Here is a 15,982-nt window from a genome sequence, read left to right as displayed (position 1 = left end):
TAACGTTGCCTATATCTAGGTGTTGTCTATTGTGGTTTCTATTGCATTTTTTTCATTTTTTCTATAAGCTTGAAACATTCCTACTGAAATTACCCATTTTCTAAAATGGAAAATAAGCAGGTAGTGTGAATGCAGGCCATCTGGGATCTATGGACCCTTGTCGGCTCGTTTAGAATCCCAGAGGAATCTCCTAGCATCACCTAGGGTATGGTCTGTGTCCAGCACAGACCTGTTCTGATGATCTGATGTCCTGGTTCTGATGACATCAGGCTGGTGACAGTGACATACCATTGTGTGACTAGTGCCTTGGGGGCTCTCCTTCTCTACATTATGAAGGATGAGAACATCAGCATCTGGCCAGTTTCATTAACAGACTGTGCAGGAAGAGCAATTAACAATGACCACCCCCCGAGTAAATAAATTAGGAGCCTTACAATTGGGGATGCCTCTTTAGTTTGTGGTTGGAAAACATCTTTTAATGTCCATGCACTTTGTACGAATTCACACAATACAAGGCCCTGAAGCATGATCTTCGGAACGAACCACGACAAAGGACGTTCCAAAGGACAGACTATGGGAGGAGGGTGGAGACTGGCCTTCAGAGACTGCGGTGAAGTAGGGAAAATGAACCCTCACACAGCCCAGCTTAATCGCAAGATATTTTGCTAAAATGAGCACCGAGAGAGAGCCCAGGCTGGCACGCAGGCATCCCAGACGGACGGGCCCTCAGACTCCGTGAGTCACGTCCAGGGCCTCCCAGGAGACCTGCGAGGCTGTGGGGACTCGTGCCAGCTCATCTGGAGGAAGGGTCCCATCAAGTAGGTCGTGGGGACCACAAGTGGGGACTTTCCGAGCCCTCTGATTCCCGGCCCAGAATCTCCAGAGCAAATGCTTGTAGGGGTTCCGGGGATGGCTCAGCACTGTCTGTCCTAACAACTGGCCACGGACACCATCTTTCTCTGCCGGAGCCCCCTAAGACACCCGTGCCCAGTGATGGCTGATGACCGATGGAGGCATGGGTGCGGGCAGGCCTCCCCAAGATCAGCGTTTGGGGAGCATGGGGGCACCCTGGCCAGGATTCCCCAAACCAGCCTGCTCTCCCCCTTCCCGCCCAGCGCACAGTGACCTGTAGGACACCCCGCAGCTCGGAATGAAGAACAAACGTGCAGCCAGGACAGGGGGGCCACAGGGAGCCCGACTGCCCGGGTGCCATCAGAAGACATGACACCGTCATCAGTGGGGACAGGCGTGCACCTGGATGCGAGGGAGTTCCCCACGACTCCATGGCTACTTTGAGGGGTTTCTTCTTAGGGGAGCAGGAGGAGGACTCTGGAGCCAACGCTGTGTGGCGGCCGCCCTGGCGCCCGTGACTGCCCTCATCCCCTGGCCTCCCGGAGCCCACGGTCCTCAGAAAACGGTGAAGCCTGGCTCCCTCCAGGCTCCCTGTGGAGGCCCAGTGAGCTGACCGGGAGGTGCCGCCTGGGACAGCACACGCACACCCCGGCTGGTGGCCCCCGGGTCCCGCCTCGTGCTTTCCCCGAGTCCATCCTCACGGGGATGAAGAGGACCCCCCCATCCCTCATATTTCAACGGTCCCACTGGGACTCGAAGATGCTCCTCATACCAGGAGGCCAGAGCCCCAGAGCCTGTCCCCTGAGGCCAGGCCTTGTGCCCTCCCTCAGGCCCACACAGGGAGCCTTGGAGGAGCCAAGGAGGATGTAGCCCCCCCTCCCCAAGCCCCCCCCTCCCCGCCCCAGCTCAGCCCCATGGCTGGACGCCGCAGGGAGGCAGAGGGCAGCTCCCGGAGAAGACAGGGCTGACTGCAGACTGCACTCTGGAAGATGGTTGTGGTGCAGAGGGCGCCCATCCCTGGATGTTCAGGGACGCACATGGTGACCGCAAGCCCCTGGAGGCCCCTCCCAGACCCCTTCCCTCCGGCCAGGGCATCTCCATGCAGCGGCCCAGACGCATTTCCCAGCAAAACCATCTTTATTCCCACGTCCACGCAGCGCCCCTGGGGGCTGCTGCCACCCCGCCCGCAGTCGTGCCCTCCCCCTCTCCCCCCAGCCAGGATCAGCACTGAAGGGTGGGCCCAGGGCTCCCTACGGGCTGCAGTGCTGCTTTTTCCTCCTCCCTGGGACAAAGGAGCCACACCTTCTCTTTGGAGGCAGAGAGGGCCGAAGCAGCCCCACGGCCAAGGCCCGCACCGAGCCCCTGAGGCTGGCCCCTGCGAGGGGCGTCTTGCCGGCAGCGGCCAGACCCGCACACAGAGCCCGCTTTCTGGACTTGGCAGCTGGGGGAGCGGCTGGGCCGCGGCCTATTCTCTGAGCAGCGGGGGCCTGGGGAGCTCCCCGCGGCCCGCGCCCTCCAGGGCTGGGGAGGCCCGGGGCCGGAGCAGGACTCTGGGAGAGCCCCCAGGGCAGCAGGCTGTGCCGAGAGGCCAGGAGGAAGGCCAGGCTGGGCAGCTCCTCCTCGTCCTCACTGGACCCATCTGCTGGCCCGCCAGGCTCCCTAGCAGGGGGGGCCTCTCTGAACACGGGGGCATCCCTGGGGTCCGGCCGAGGAGGGGTGCGCCCTGGCCCCTGGGGAGGAGAGGAGAGCCCGCCAGCCCGGAGGGCAGGCAGCTCCTGTTGTCCTGGAGACGCGGCAAAGGATCTGGGTCTGCACGGGTGCGCGTGTGCCCGGCTGTGCCTCCGGAGGTCCTGGCACTCGCTCTCTGCTGGGCAGGCCTCACGGCTGACCCCTGGCCGGGCCCTGGCCTCACCCTCGGGCCCGGAGCCCAGTGTCGCTGCACAGTGACTCGGGGTTGTGGGCACACCGTCCTCCACCGCCAAGGCCACCAGTCTCTTCTCTACCAGCTGGGAGGAGGGAGGTGACGGTGACTGGCCAGCACGGGAGTGTGAGAGGGGAGGTGGGACGGTGGCATGGGGGGCGGAGGGGGGGGGGTGGGAGGAGGGGACGGGTGGCCCGTGAGGCCCTGGCTCTCCTGATATCCCCCTGAGTCCCTCCCTCCCTCCCCAGGCTCCCCATCCTGTAGATGCCATTCTCTGCTCAGTACCTGCCCTGGAGCTCGCCTCCCCAGTGCCATGCCTCCTAGGCAGGGGAGCGGGGGACCGCGTCACGTGTGCCTGTGTACTGAGTGCCCCCCCTTCCCCTGGCTCACCTGGGTCCCCTCCCTCCCCTGGCTCAGGTCCTCTCCTGCGTCTCTCTTTGCCCTGCTCACCTCTGCAAGGGAGAGTCCTTCCTCCTGCTCCAATTGCTCAGCGAGGGCCAAAAGATCCAGCTGTGGTTCTGAAGAAAGCAGTTCTGCCAGGAATCGCGGGTGAAGGACTGCCTCCACCTGGGACAGAAGGAACAGGCTGTGGGCACCTTGGCAGGGGGCACCTGTGAGCCAAGGAGGACCCGGAGGGAAAGTGGTAACGTGAAGCCCCACCCCGCCTTCTGCACAAGGCAGGATGTTTGAACCATCAGGGTCACTGGCTGCACGCACACGCAGACAGGCGCACACGCACACACACACAGGCACACACAGGCACACATGCAGACAACACAATTTCACACAGGCATACACAGAGAGAAAGCCTATACATACATACATACACACATAAAAAAGACACACAAACGCATATGCACACACCCCCCCAACACATATGTGCCCACACAGAGACACAGAAGCATTCAAATGGTAGACACCAACATATCCTCACAAACATATGCATACACACACAGACATGCACGTACACATACACAGGCCACACACAGACACCCACACAGGCTCACCCACACCTGCACATGTGCACACACACACAAGTACACACACATTCATGTACACAAGTACCCACACAGGCACACTACACATAGGCACAAACACATGCATGGACGCACACGCACACACGTACACACAGGTGCACCCTACACGCAGGCACACTTACATGCACGTAAGCACAGTCACACAAGTACACAGACATACAAACCCTTGCATGTACGTTCATGCACCCAAGTACACACATGCACACACACACAGGCACACACACATGTATGTAAGCACGTTCACTCAAGTACACACACATACAAACACTTGCATGTATGTACACACACTCAAGTACACGCACATGCACACACATACATGGACGCACAAACACACAAGTATACACATATGCATACACACAAGTACCCGCAAGCACACTACACGCAGGCACACACATGCACATAAGCACATTCACACAAGTACACATACAAACAAACCCTTGCATGTACGTACATGCACACAAGTACACACACGCACACTACACGCAGGCACACACACGTGCACGTAAGCACATTCACACAAGTACATGCACATGCACACACATACATGTATGCACATGCACACAAGAGCACACACACATGCACCCTATACGCAGGCACACACACACGCACGTAAGCACGTTCACACAAGTACACACACAAACACTTGCATGTGTGTACATGCACTCAAGTACACGCCCATGCACACACATAAATGGACACATATGCACACAAGTATACGCACATGCATGCACGCAAGTACCCACACGCACATGCACATAAACACATTCATTCAAATACACACACATACAAACCCTTGCATGTACGTACATGCACGCAAGTACACACATGCTCATAAGCACATGCACGCAAGTACACACACGTGCACACACACGTGCCTGCACACACAGCTCAGGAACGAGGAACAGAGCTTGGTCCCAAAGGCCTAGGCACAGCCCCACTCCGGGTGTCGGAGTGGCAATGCCTGGGATCTTCCAGACGCCAGGCTGTGGGCCAGCCCACCTTGGTGATGAAGTCTTCCTGGGAACACAGCTTGTCAATGTAGCTGAGAAGACCCGGGTCCAGGTAGATGGCGTCCTCGTCCTGCTGTGGCTCCTCTCCGTCCTGTCCCCATTCACCCGCTAGCGCCCCCGGGGCTGAGCAGGCAGGCCCCAGCAGCCCCTCCATGATGTCCACGTACTCTCTCACAGCCTCAGGGGGGATCTCCTTGGGTGCCTTGGGCTGCGGGGGTCTGGGTGGCTGCGGGCAGGGTGGCTGGGCCCTGGAGCCGGCCTTCCTGGGAATGCAGGCTGAGGCAGAGCGGGAACGAGGGAGGAGGTGAGAGGGGCTCCAGCTTGCTTGTGGAGAGGGCAGGGTTTGGGGGACACTGATGTCGGTGGAGGGCTGGATCGGGGCCACCTGAAGCCACAGGAACCCTGGGACGGGGGAGCCGAGGGGAGGAGCACCTAATAGCGTCTCCTGTGAGCAACAGAGGACCCACCGATTCTCCAAGGGTCTCCCCCCGCAGCCCGCGTTCCAGGCAGAGTTTCGTTGGGTCCCTTGACAGGGAGGTGGGAGAGTAGTCACCAACTTGGCCAGGTCAATATCTCACGGTGACAAAGGGCAGCTACGACCCCAGGCTCTCTGCGGCTGGTTTGGTTGAAAGACCAAGGCCCACGTGAAGGAGGAGACAGGACGTGGGGACGGCGGCCTTCCCTAGGCCCCACTGCCTTTGGCCGCCAGCTCCCTTGGGAATGCGGGTGCTGTACCTGGCTGCCGGCCCCCCTCCAGGGCTGGGGACTCCTGGGTTCCAGGCTTGGGTGGGGCTGGAGCAGATGGGCCCTGGGCCACCTTCACCCACTGCAGCTTCTGAATCTGTATCTCCTCCTCTGCCTCAAACTCCATGAACCTGGGGGTGAGGAGACCCAGGCCACACTGAGGAGGGGCCCGGCCGTGGAGCCCAGCAAAGGCGGAGGCCGTGGGGGGACCGGAAGAGGCAGTGCCCGGCAGCGGCAGCCATGGTCCTGGCCCCCCAGGAGGCAGCAGGCTGGCCGATCCGGCCCGGCCCAGCCACAGCGGGGGTCCCACCTCCCCCGGGGTTGCAGGTTCAGCCCCCATCCTGAGACCTTCACATGGAGGCAGGGGTGGGTGTCGATCAGGTTGGGGTTGAAGCCTGGGCAGGTAGGTGAGGAGGACCCTGTGCTCAGCCCGGCCTCACGCCCACCGGCCTGGGGCTGGGACCCTGACTCACTTTCCTGCCATCTCGTAGTAGATGACCCGGTCAAAGTTGCTTCTGCACTGCCACTCCTGCACGGCCCGCCACACTCCCTCCTCCAGAGTCATGGTGGGCTTCAGGCGGGCCAGGGACCGAAGCACCGGGCTGCAAGCCCTCGGGGTCAGGCGGTGGCTGCGGCCTGGTGGCCCCCACCCTGCCCCACTCCCGCCCTGTGCAGCACGTGTCCCCCGCCCAGCGTGACTCAGTGCTGGCAGGTGACAGGCGGTGTCTGGCCGTGCAAACCAGCCCCCTCCAGGCGAACACCGTCACTGCCTCACACTGGGCAGCCCCGGGCCCTGGGCTCCAGGCTGACCACCCACCCGCACCTGGATCAGGGAGCTCTTTGCCCCCGGACCCTGCGTTCCATACTGACGATACTGAGCGTGCCGTGCCAGGCAGTGATCCGGTCCCCCGGTCCCCTGCGGGAAGTGCCGTCACCCCGTGTCCGGGGGGGGGGGACCCCAGAGGACCCACGCCGCACTGCCTTCCCAGAGCCGCACTGGCTCACACCCTCCTCTCCTCACCCTGAGGCCCCCGCCCTGGGCACACCCCAGGGTCCTGGCTGAGGGCAGCGGGGGGCAGAAGGCGCTCACATGAGAAAGCAGGAGAGGGCTTCGGCGTCGGGGCTCTGCGGGAGGTGCCTGCGGGCCAGGACCTTGAAGCACTGCCAGCGCCTGAAGTTCTCGTACACACTCTTGGGGCTACAGGAGTCCGCGGGCGAGGCCTTGGCGGGGCCGCTGGCCAGGCTGCCCTCCCTGGCAGCTGCGGGGGGCTGCGGCCCTGCGGTCACCGGGGGCACCATGGGGGCCAGCCGGACAGCCAGGGGGGGAGCCTGAGGCCGAAGGCCTGGGGTGGAGCCTCCCTTGCCGGCCCAGGTGCCCCCGACGGCTGGGGCGGACACGCTGCTCTCCGCTGCCGACGTTGCCAGGAACAGGGGTGTGGGACACGCAGCACCCCCACAGAGGGCCCCGGGAGGACTCCAGCGAACGGGGGCCTGGGTGAGGACGACGGTCTGAGTCTGGGGGGCATCTGCGGGCCCCCACTCTGACCTGGCCTGGACGATGACGTTACAGGCCCGGGTCCCACCTGGGCCATGGACGGCATCTCCTGCCACCAGCGGTGTCCTGCAGAAAGTGGGCAGCACCACGGGGCTGCCAGGCGTGAATGGCGGGGTCACGTGGGGCGGCGAGTGCTGCCCCCGGGGTGACCAGTGCGAGGCGCCAGCAGCAGGTGGGGGGAACGGCTGTGCCGTCAAAGAAGACACGGAGGCCTCCGGGTCCATGGCCACATGCGGTCCCAGCACTGGAGATGCTGTGGACAGAAGGGAAGGGCCAGATCGAGTCGGAGAATCGCAGCCAGGACGCAGGATCCTGGGCCCCTGTGCTCACTAGGGAGCGGAGTGGGGAATCGTGACACGGGAGGGACACTTACAGGAAAAGCTGCGGTTTGCAAGTGTCCTGGAGTGACTTCCATGCTCTGGCCTCCAGACGACAATTACTGTCCCCGCCCTTCTCAACAAGACAGCCTGCCTGCCTGGAAGAGGCAGCCTTGGCCAGCACTGACTCTGGGAACCTCCCCAGGACCCCAGACACCACCCTCCATCCTCACGGGCTGTCCTCCTGGACGAGGGGCTGGGTGGACATCTGCCCTGTGGGAAATGCCCTCGGCCGGCTCCCAGGCAGCTTGGGTTCTGCTCCCAGGTACGTCCGAGTCACCTGAAGGGCCTTTGTGAACGGGCAGCGTCTAAACCATTTGAGCCCCTCTCCTGCTCAGACCCCCAATGCCCGACAGTATAACTCCCTCCCTTTCTTCCCGTCCTAACATAAGAAAACAAACGCTTGTAATATCTTTCTCCCTAGAAACGCGGCCTCCAAGCCCCCACGTAACCCTGTCTTAGGAACCCCCACATCCCACACGCATCACGGGCCAGGTTCTGCCACCGCTCAGCAGCTCGGATCCTGGGAGAGTGTGAGGCGGGCATCATGTTCCCTGGTTCCTGTCACTCGCAGCCACGGTGGCTACAGAAGATTAGCAAAGGGCAATGCAGAGGGGGCAGCGGGGCTGTTGGGGTGGGGGGACTCTGGAGCTGGGTCACGTGGGACTGGTTGTGGGAATGCAGGCTTCTGTGGTCTTCCCCTTCCAGCTCCAACAGTGAAAGTGAAGACACACGAGGAGCCCAGCATGAGCCCAGTGCCAGAAGGAAAAGGGGCTGGATCCTGTGCCTGTTCATGAAGAACCCATGCAGGTCCTCGTTCGGGAGGACAAGGGACACACCTGCACATCTAACTGATCAACAGGTGTCCCACGACATGTGATACAACCAGAGAAGATGGTCCTCCGGTCCAGGCTCCCCTTCTACCCCCTGTAAGGAGGACTCAGCTTTCACAGATGCTGCTTGGGACACCCAACCACACTACACTCTGTTCCCCATCCACGGCACAGGGACGAGGAATACAAGCAGACTCTTCACCTCAAAGGTGGCTCCCAGGGCTGAGGGTTGGCCAGGAAACACTGGACAAGATGAAGCAGGTGGAAGGACCGCACGTCCTCAAGAGGAAGAGGGACCCAGAACAGCTGAGGAACCCAAGGCCTACCTTGGTTGAGGCCACCGGATGCCCTGTCCCTGCTGAATCTACGAAAAGGGTCACCTGGGCTGGGGAGAAGTCAGCTCTGGGCTGGAAGGAGTGGAAGTCCTGGGCCGGGGGTGTTAGAGGAACTTCCAGCCCCGCTCCCGGGGAGGACATTGGCCATAAGACCTTCTCACTGAACCACGTCCTGGCTCAGACCATCTCCCCCCACATCCCTATCAGGCACTATGGAGACCCAGAATCTGCAGTCAAGTCCCTTGGAGGCTATGGTGGGGGAGGTCCAGGTGTCTGAGGAATACCACACCCGGCTGTCCTTTCCCTGGGACCCTGCCTGTGCCACCACCACGACACGGTGCCACCTCTCCTACAAACTGTCAAAGTGGTGTGTGACTCCAGAGACACGCAGTGTGCCTGCCTCTATCCGTTCTCCACACCCAGGGCGTTTCCCCTACGAGGTCTCGACCCGGCCTCCTCCCCAGGGTCCTTGCAGGTTTCCACGGGCTCCCAGCCTCCCAGATGAGCTGTCCTTGGCCCCCACCCTCTTTCCCTACTCAACCCCCACCCCCACCCCCATGTGCCCCTGTCCAAGTGTCACATTTGAATCCCACGGATTTGAGGGATGGCAGGCACGCAGACACACCTGCCCAACCCACAGGCTTACCTCCTTCTGAAGCCATCCCCGCAGGCTCGGGCAGGGACCACTGCTACCCTGCAGCCACCACAGTGAGAAACGTCGAGCCCAGGTCCCAGACAGCGATCTGCTGCAGCAGATGCTCAAGATCCAATTAAGGAGGGAAAAGTTTGAATGTAAACAGGGACAGAATGTAGGGCTCCTGACATTCTGCAGCGGGGGAGGGGCCGAGGGCCAGGGCCCTGGGTGGGGGTGGGGAGACATTCCCTGAGGGCTCTGGCAGGTAGGCAAGGACCACAAGTCCCTCTCAAATGACACAGGGGCAACACAATTGCTGTGTGCCTTTTGAGGCAATTTATACAAGTTGCTCAGATTCCGAGCACCGAGGTGTTACTCGGTGGTCCTTTGCTTCCGTTTTCATCCATCGGCTGAGTTTGCGTCCCTCAACCCACTCTGCTTCCCACCTGGCTCTTGACTCACTTCAACCGAGGCCGGACTTTCTGAACAAGATTCAGAACATGTATTCTGATGAACACATGGGTCCTGAAGGCCACATGGAACTCAGCTTCCAAATTAGCATGGTCTCAGCAGATCCTGCGTGCGTGCTTGCACATGGGTCCTTCTGTCCTCGCCGCCCTCCGGCGCTGGAGGCTGCTCAGCCTCAAGCAGGATGAGCCTTACTAATGCTCTCCTCTGCTGGAAAGCCCCAGCCTATCAGACAAAGGTCGTGCAGCCTACACATGCAGGACCAGAAATCACTACTTTTTGTTTCCCAGCATCCTGTGCTGTCATTCAACATTGACTGTTAACATTTCTCCTTCTTTTAGTGGAATATCTCAAAGAATCAATAGCTTTGTGTGGTTCAATGTCAAAGGACATAAAGGAATATGCAGTGATGACTCTTCCTCCCACCTCTTACTCCTGGGCACCAAGCCCCTTTCTCGCAGGAAACCAGTGTTATCTGTGACGTTCAAATCTTCAGAGAGACGGATTATGCAACTAAAAGTACATGTCAGCTATTTTCATTTTCAAAAAATGCTTGTATTTTTTTCTCTGGCTAAAAGTTGACACATATTCCAAAATATGTGTGAGTGTGCCCAGTGATTGACTTTATGCTGATACTGTGGCTCCTGTCCTTATTTCTGGAGACTGGATTCTGGGAACATGTAGTTCTACAGTCCTTTACATTTCAAGGACCCTGTAGAATAGGGTGACTGGATTTAGCATATGAAATAATGGATGCTCAGGTGAGTTAGAATTTCAGATAATAGGGATCAGCTTTTAGAATAATTGTGTCCCATGCAATATTTTGGATATAACTTTTAATGGAAATTTGTTCCCAGTTGATTTGAATTTTGCATTTAGCTGGGGTTCTGTACTTTAGATGGCATCTCTACCCAAACAGTGTAATATATTCAGCTAATATTAGTCACCCTGTGAGAAAGAGAACTTGGATTAGGAGACTCAAGAGTGCTACTTTGAAAAAAAAAAAAAGAGTGCTATCTTGGCTCACCCACAAAATCATTTGCCTGCGCATGCACGTGCACACACACACACACACACACACACACACAGTGTCTATAGGCTCTTTGGGTGATATGGAATTTGGAGGCGCCAAATATACAGAATTGAGTATCTGGAATTAATGGGACTAAGGACAGAAGTAAGGGTTAGGAAACCTTCCCCTCCCTAACATCCTACAGTCCTGGTTTTCCTAGGGGTTAAAATCAATCCCCATGAAATGGATGTGCGCCTGTAATCTATCCCTGACGTCCAACCCCCATTCACACAACCAGCTTCCTCTAAGTCCTAATTGGCCATTGCTAGCCTGGAAGCCCTGCTCACGGGGTTGTGTATTTCCTGTCTGCATGAGAGACCCTTGTTCTTTGGAATCCATGCTCATCAGTGCATGTGGCCCCATCTGCATGAGAATCATGGGAGCACCTCTTTAAAGTCTTGTTTGATTCTTCTTTTCAAATTGCACATCAACACCAGTTTACTGGGAAGGTTCAAAATGATATGAAAGAGCATTGGACTTTTGTGTTGTCAGAAGAGAGGACTGTTAGGAAATTGGCCAAGGGTGACGAGGGTTAAGAACCTCAGTGGTTGTCACCAATCTCTTGGGAGACCTGCTTCACTCCTGCTATCACAGCAGTGCAGCTCCTAGGATGGCAGGGTGTTGGGGAAGGAAAGGGAGGTTTAGAAGGATGGCTCCACACTGAACATACACTGAAAAAGACTCCTGGTTAAGGCACTGAAACAATTCCTTGCCCCCTTGAGGAAAGTTGACTCCAAAGGCCACCACTGTGTGGAAACTGAACAGTGGACACCCTGATGCGGAAAGGCACTGGACTTTTGAGTTCAGGACCTGGAGTTCCTCCCCTCCCCCTGCTCCGTACTATGGTCATGTAGGAGAGTCATTTCCCAATTCCTCTCCAATCTCCACACAGTTTCTAAGTTTTCTCCCAACTCCCACCCTGACAGGGCCCAGGGATTATTTGTATTAGCACTTCTGGAGTGTAGGACCAGCCACCCAAAGCAGGTGAGCTCCACGGTGCAGCCCTTCAGGGCATTCCCCAGGCTTCTCCCACTTGCAGTGTGGAAGGGACTCTCCACTGGTACCCATCTTTGTGTTCTCTCTGGCAGCTGCTCTGAGCACGCTTCCTGGACGTGAGCTGGGGAGATGAGCTGAGAGCCATTCAAGCAAATCATAGTGAACTTTATTGCAAACATCCCTGCTGGGCATTGAAAAAGTGAACAACTTGCAGGCATTTCTCAAGACTTGAGCTTTTATCAGGGGAAGGCTGAAATGGGTTTCAAGCAACAGCTTTGTTTTAGAGAGTTTTGAGGCAACATGTACTCAGGCACTCGTGAAAGCAGGCTCCTTCTTGTTTGCTCCCTTTGTCCAGTCAGTCAACCAATTATTGCTAAGATTCTCACTCATGGCTCAGAGGTAGGACTTGAGTGACCCTTCTCAGGGCCACTGATAAAAGATTACACTGCAGAAAAATTCTCTGGTCCCAATTCTGCAATCATTTTCGAACACTTCGAAATCTAGCGTCCAGAAGTAGATGGCATCAAATTAGCCCAAATGTAACTTGGGAAGACTGGTCCTAGGAGGGAGTAAGAGCATTCCTTTAGACCCTGATCTCTGGCCGTTCCTGCATTAACTTCTGAGACAAACCCATCTCTGGACACGGATCACAGGCCTCAGAAGAGGGGTGGCCTTCCACACAAGCAAGGACGTTAGCAGAGTGGGGGATATCATGCTTGTGTCTCTTGGAGTCTGCAGCCCGTGCACTTGGGGGTGTGCCGTGCGAGGTTTCATCGTTCTGCTGTGGCTGAGAAATAGCACGAAGGTGGCAACTGGCCACGAAGAGGTTGTGGAGGTTGCAGCTTCTCCCAAGAATACTACAAAATCTGGTCAAGAAGTTGAGTCTTTTTCAAAAAATCAGTTGAAATTCTTCGCTGTTTTGAAAAGGAGGGAGGGGAGGGCAAATCGTTCCCAGCCCAGCTGTGTGACTGCATCTGTCCAGCAGGATCAAAGGCAGAGCACAAGCCTCTAAGGAGACGTCCGTGCATCCCACGTACTGAGCAGCCCGTGTATCAGCAGCTACACTAAGGAACCTAACCCGGCACAGGCAGTGCGTTCGGGAAACTCTGGGAAAGGAGGCGGGGAGGGAGGGGGCCCTTGGAGTGTTCCCCAGGTCTGCATTCTCCGCCTGATCTGTTCCTTCATGGAACCTTCGGGCTCGGGCGTCCAAGGGGCACAGCACTTGTGGAAAGGCGGGGACGAGAAGAGGGACGGGCGGTCCGGGCCGAGGGCGGCCGTGGCCCCACCGGAGGCCGTGGGGCTGCAGGTGCACCTGGTCCCTGACTCGGTGGGAAGGCCGCGTCAGAGGGCGCGGAGCGCACGTGTGCGGTGTTACAATCGCCAGTGCTGGCTTCACAGGCGCCGGCTCCACGGCTGGACGGCCATAAAGAGTCCGTCCCGTCTGAGCTCGAGCCGCCCGAGTGGCTTCCCAGCGCGAGAGGGTCCCCTGCTGTCCTACCCCGCAGGGACCTCCAGGCGCGTCCCTGCGTGTCCTTTGCCCGCCCGCGCACGCCCAGGGGGGCGGGGCTGCAGCGCTCTGGACCCGCCCCCCGGTGCCCGCCGCGTCCGTTGAGGGGGCGTGCCGGGGAGCGCGCGCGCGTACGTGGGGGCGGGGCTCAACGGCCCTGCCGGCTGGAGGCGGTGCCCTGCCTGGCGGCCTCGTGCCACCGTGACGTCAAGTCGAGGCCAGGGTCGCGCGCTGTTAGTCGCTCAGGCGTAGCTGCGGTCGCCGTGTTAAGGCCTTAGCTTCTGTGCGCGCGTGTCACGTAGCAACCGGCCGCGTGGACGCTCGGCGACCGCCGCCGCGACGGTGAGCTGGCGCGCGAGTGTTTCGGGCGGTGTGCGGGTGTGGACCGTGCGGGGCTGAGACCCGTTCTTGGGAGTCGGCGTCGGCAGCGGGGTCCCGGGCGGCGGCGGCGGGTCTGGGGTCTTCGCCTCGGCGTCTCGACCCAGTGGTTCTGCGCCGGGTTCTTGGGAGTCGGCGTCGGCAGTGTGGTCCCGGGCGGCTGTACGTCTGGGGTCTTCCCCTGGCATCTCGACCCGGCGGTTCTGAGGCGGGTTCTTGGGCGTGTCGGCGTCGGCACCGGGGCCCCGGGCGGCGGCGGGTCTGGGTTCTGCGCCCCGGCGTCTTGACCCAGTGGTTCTGAAGCGGGTTCTTGGGCGTGTCGGCCTCGGCAGATTGGTCCCGGGCGGCGGGTCTGGGTTCTCGCCCCACCCCTCGACCCGGCGGTTCTGAGGCGGGTTCTTGGGCGTGTCGGCGTCGGCACCGGGGCCCCGGGCGGCGGCGGGTCTGGGTTCTGCGCCCCGGCGTCTTGACCCAGTGGTTCTGAAGCGGGTTCTTGGGCGTGTCGGCCTCGGCAGATTGGTCCCGGGCGGCGGGTCTGGGTTCTCGCCCCACCCCTCGACCCGGCGGTTCTGAGGCGGGTTCTTGGGCGTGTCGGCGTCGGCAGCGGGGTCCCGAGCAGCAGCAGCGGGTCTGGGTTCTGCGCCCCGGCGTCTCGACCCGGCGGTTCTGAGGCGGGTTCTTGGGCGTGTCGGCGTCGGCAGCGGGTTCCCGGGCGGCCGGTGGGTCTGGGTTCTGCGCCCCGGCGTCTTGACCCAGTGGTTCTGAGGCGGGTTCTTGGGCGTGTCGGCCTCGGCAAATTGGTCCCGAGCAGCAGCGGCGGGTCTGGGGTCTGCGCCCCGGCGTCTCGACCCGACGGTTCTGAGGCGGGTTCTTGGGCGTGTCGGCCTCGGCAAATTGATCCCGGGCGGCGGGTCTGGGGTCTGCGCCCCGGCGTCTCGACCCAGTGGTTCTGAGGCGGGTTCTCGGGCGTGTCGGCCTCGGCAACTTGGTCCCGAGCAGCAGCGGCGGGTCTGGGGTCTGCGCCCCGGCGTCTCGACCCGACGGTTCTGAGGCGGGTTCTTGGGCGTGTCGGCCTCGGCAAATTGATCCCGGGCGGCGGGTCTGGGGTCTGCGCCCCGGCGTCTCGACCCAGTGGTTCTGAGGCGGGTTCTCGGGCGTGTCGGCGTCGGCAGCGGGGCCCCGGGCGGCCGCGCGTCTGGATGTGCGTCCCGGCGGTCGGGCTTCGGGGGCCTGGAGGGTGCGGTGGGCGGGTGGCGAGGGGCCGTCGGGGTTCCCCTCCGAGGGCGCGGGGCCGCCGGGCCGCCAGGCGAGCGGAGCACAGGTGGGGCCGCGGGAGCTTGTCCGCCGGGAGTGTGGCACGTGTGTTCGCACGTGTGGGGTAGTGCGGTCTCTACCGCCCTGCGGTAGGGCGTTTGTGAGGGAGGGGCCGAGGCCGAGTGTGAGCGTGGGCGGAGAGTCGTGTGTGGACGCTGAGTGCCCAGCTCCTCGGGGAGTTGGCGGTTAGCTGTGGGTACCGTGGGGAACGTGCGACTGTTTCCCCCTCTGACTCGGGGTCCGGTGCGAGTCGCGGCGGATTTGGAAGGATTAGGCGCGCGTGCGTAGGGGCAGGGTGTGGACGGCGCCTGCGCGTGTGAGCTTCGGTGTGTGGCGTGCTGCGTGTTACTCGGCCAGTGTCGCAGGACCACGTGGTTTAGGGTTCAGGTTCTTTTCCTGATTGTCGGCAGCTGTGTATCTATCCGTCACCAGCTGCAGGAATTATCCAAGTTGTTCGCAAGGTGTGAAGGTTTCAGGAGCATTCCAAGGGTATTTCTTTGGGTAGTGGAGCTGTGTGTGTGTGTTGGTGTGTAGAGGGCAAGTCCGTGACTCTTTCATGGCGTCGGGGGTGGGGGCGGGGGTTGACGTGCCCTCGTGATGTGGGCTTGTGCGAAGCGTTGGGGTGTGCTGGAAGTGACCTGTGCCGACTCGGGATGGTGAGTGGTGCGCATCTGTTCCTAGTTCCGTGTTGAGTGTCAGCAGGCGGGTCGCTTGAAGCAGTCAAGCTGCGAATGCTACGTAAAAGCCACAAATGAAGCCTGTCCCTCCTTTCTGCGGGAGCATTTTCCTGAGCATTTACGAGCACACCACCGGTCTGTGTGGGTGGATGGATGGCTGGATGGATGAGCGAAGCAAGCATATTCAGGCATCGTTGGGTGTTGGGGGGGGGGGGGTGACTCTGTGAATTGTGAGTGTCGCTTCCGGAGCTGTGGGCCCTTGTATGTGTGCA

General features: G+C 60.1%; 1 protein-coding gene across 2 annotated transcripts; it reads right to left on the bottom strand.

Annotated features, from left to right (window-relative positions):
* Positions 1-2,000: 2,000 nt before the first annotated feature.
* LOC122205295 (NUT family member 2G-like) lies at positions 2,001-11,875 on the bottom strand. 2 transcript variants are annotated; one of them, XM_042913564.1, is made up of 7 exons: positions 9,311-11,875; positions 6,655-7,372; positions 6,038-6,166; positions 5,556-5,695; positions 4,810-5,096; positions 3,224-3,340; positions 2,001-2,858 (listed from the first exon to the last, which is right to left on the bottom strand). In XM_042913564.1, exons 1-7 carry the CDS (start codon positions 9,324-9,326, stop codon positions 2,103-2,105), a joined length of 2,163 nt encoding a protein of 720 aa, XP_042769498.1. In that variant the 5' UTR covers positions 9,327-11,875; the 3' UTR covers positions 2,001-2,102. The 2 variants fall into 2 exon arrangements, with proteins under 2 accessions (XP_042769498.1, XP_042769499.1); XM_042913565.1 differs by lacking the exon at positions 9,311-11,875 and adding an exon at positions 7,493-7,838.
* Between the last annotated feature and the right edge of the window lie 4,107 nt (positions 11,876-15,982).

This window comes from Panthera leo, chromosome D4, assembly GCF_018350215.1.
Source record: "Panthera leo isolate Ple1 chromosome D4, P.leo_Ple1_pat1.1, whole genome shotgun sequence".
Classification (NCBI taxonomy): domain Eukaryota; kingdom Metazoa; phylum Chordata; class Mammalia; order Carnivora; family Felidae; genus Panthera; species Panthera leo.
The sequence above is the reverse complement of the archived record's forward strand: the minus strand, read 5'-3'. Positions and strand labels throughout refer to the sequence as shown.

Coding starts and splice junctions, on each gene's coding strand:
- LOC122205295 (XM_042913564.1), bottom strand. Junction 3,341..4,809: donor AGGAAGACTTCATCACCAAG/GTGGGCTGGCCC, acceptor CTTCTGTCCCAG/GTGGAGGCAGTCCTTCACCC. Junction 2,859..3,223: donor AAGGACTCTCCCTTGCAGAG/GTGAGCAGGGCA, acceptor CCCTCCTCCCAG/CTGGTAGAGAAGAGACTGGT.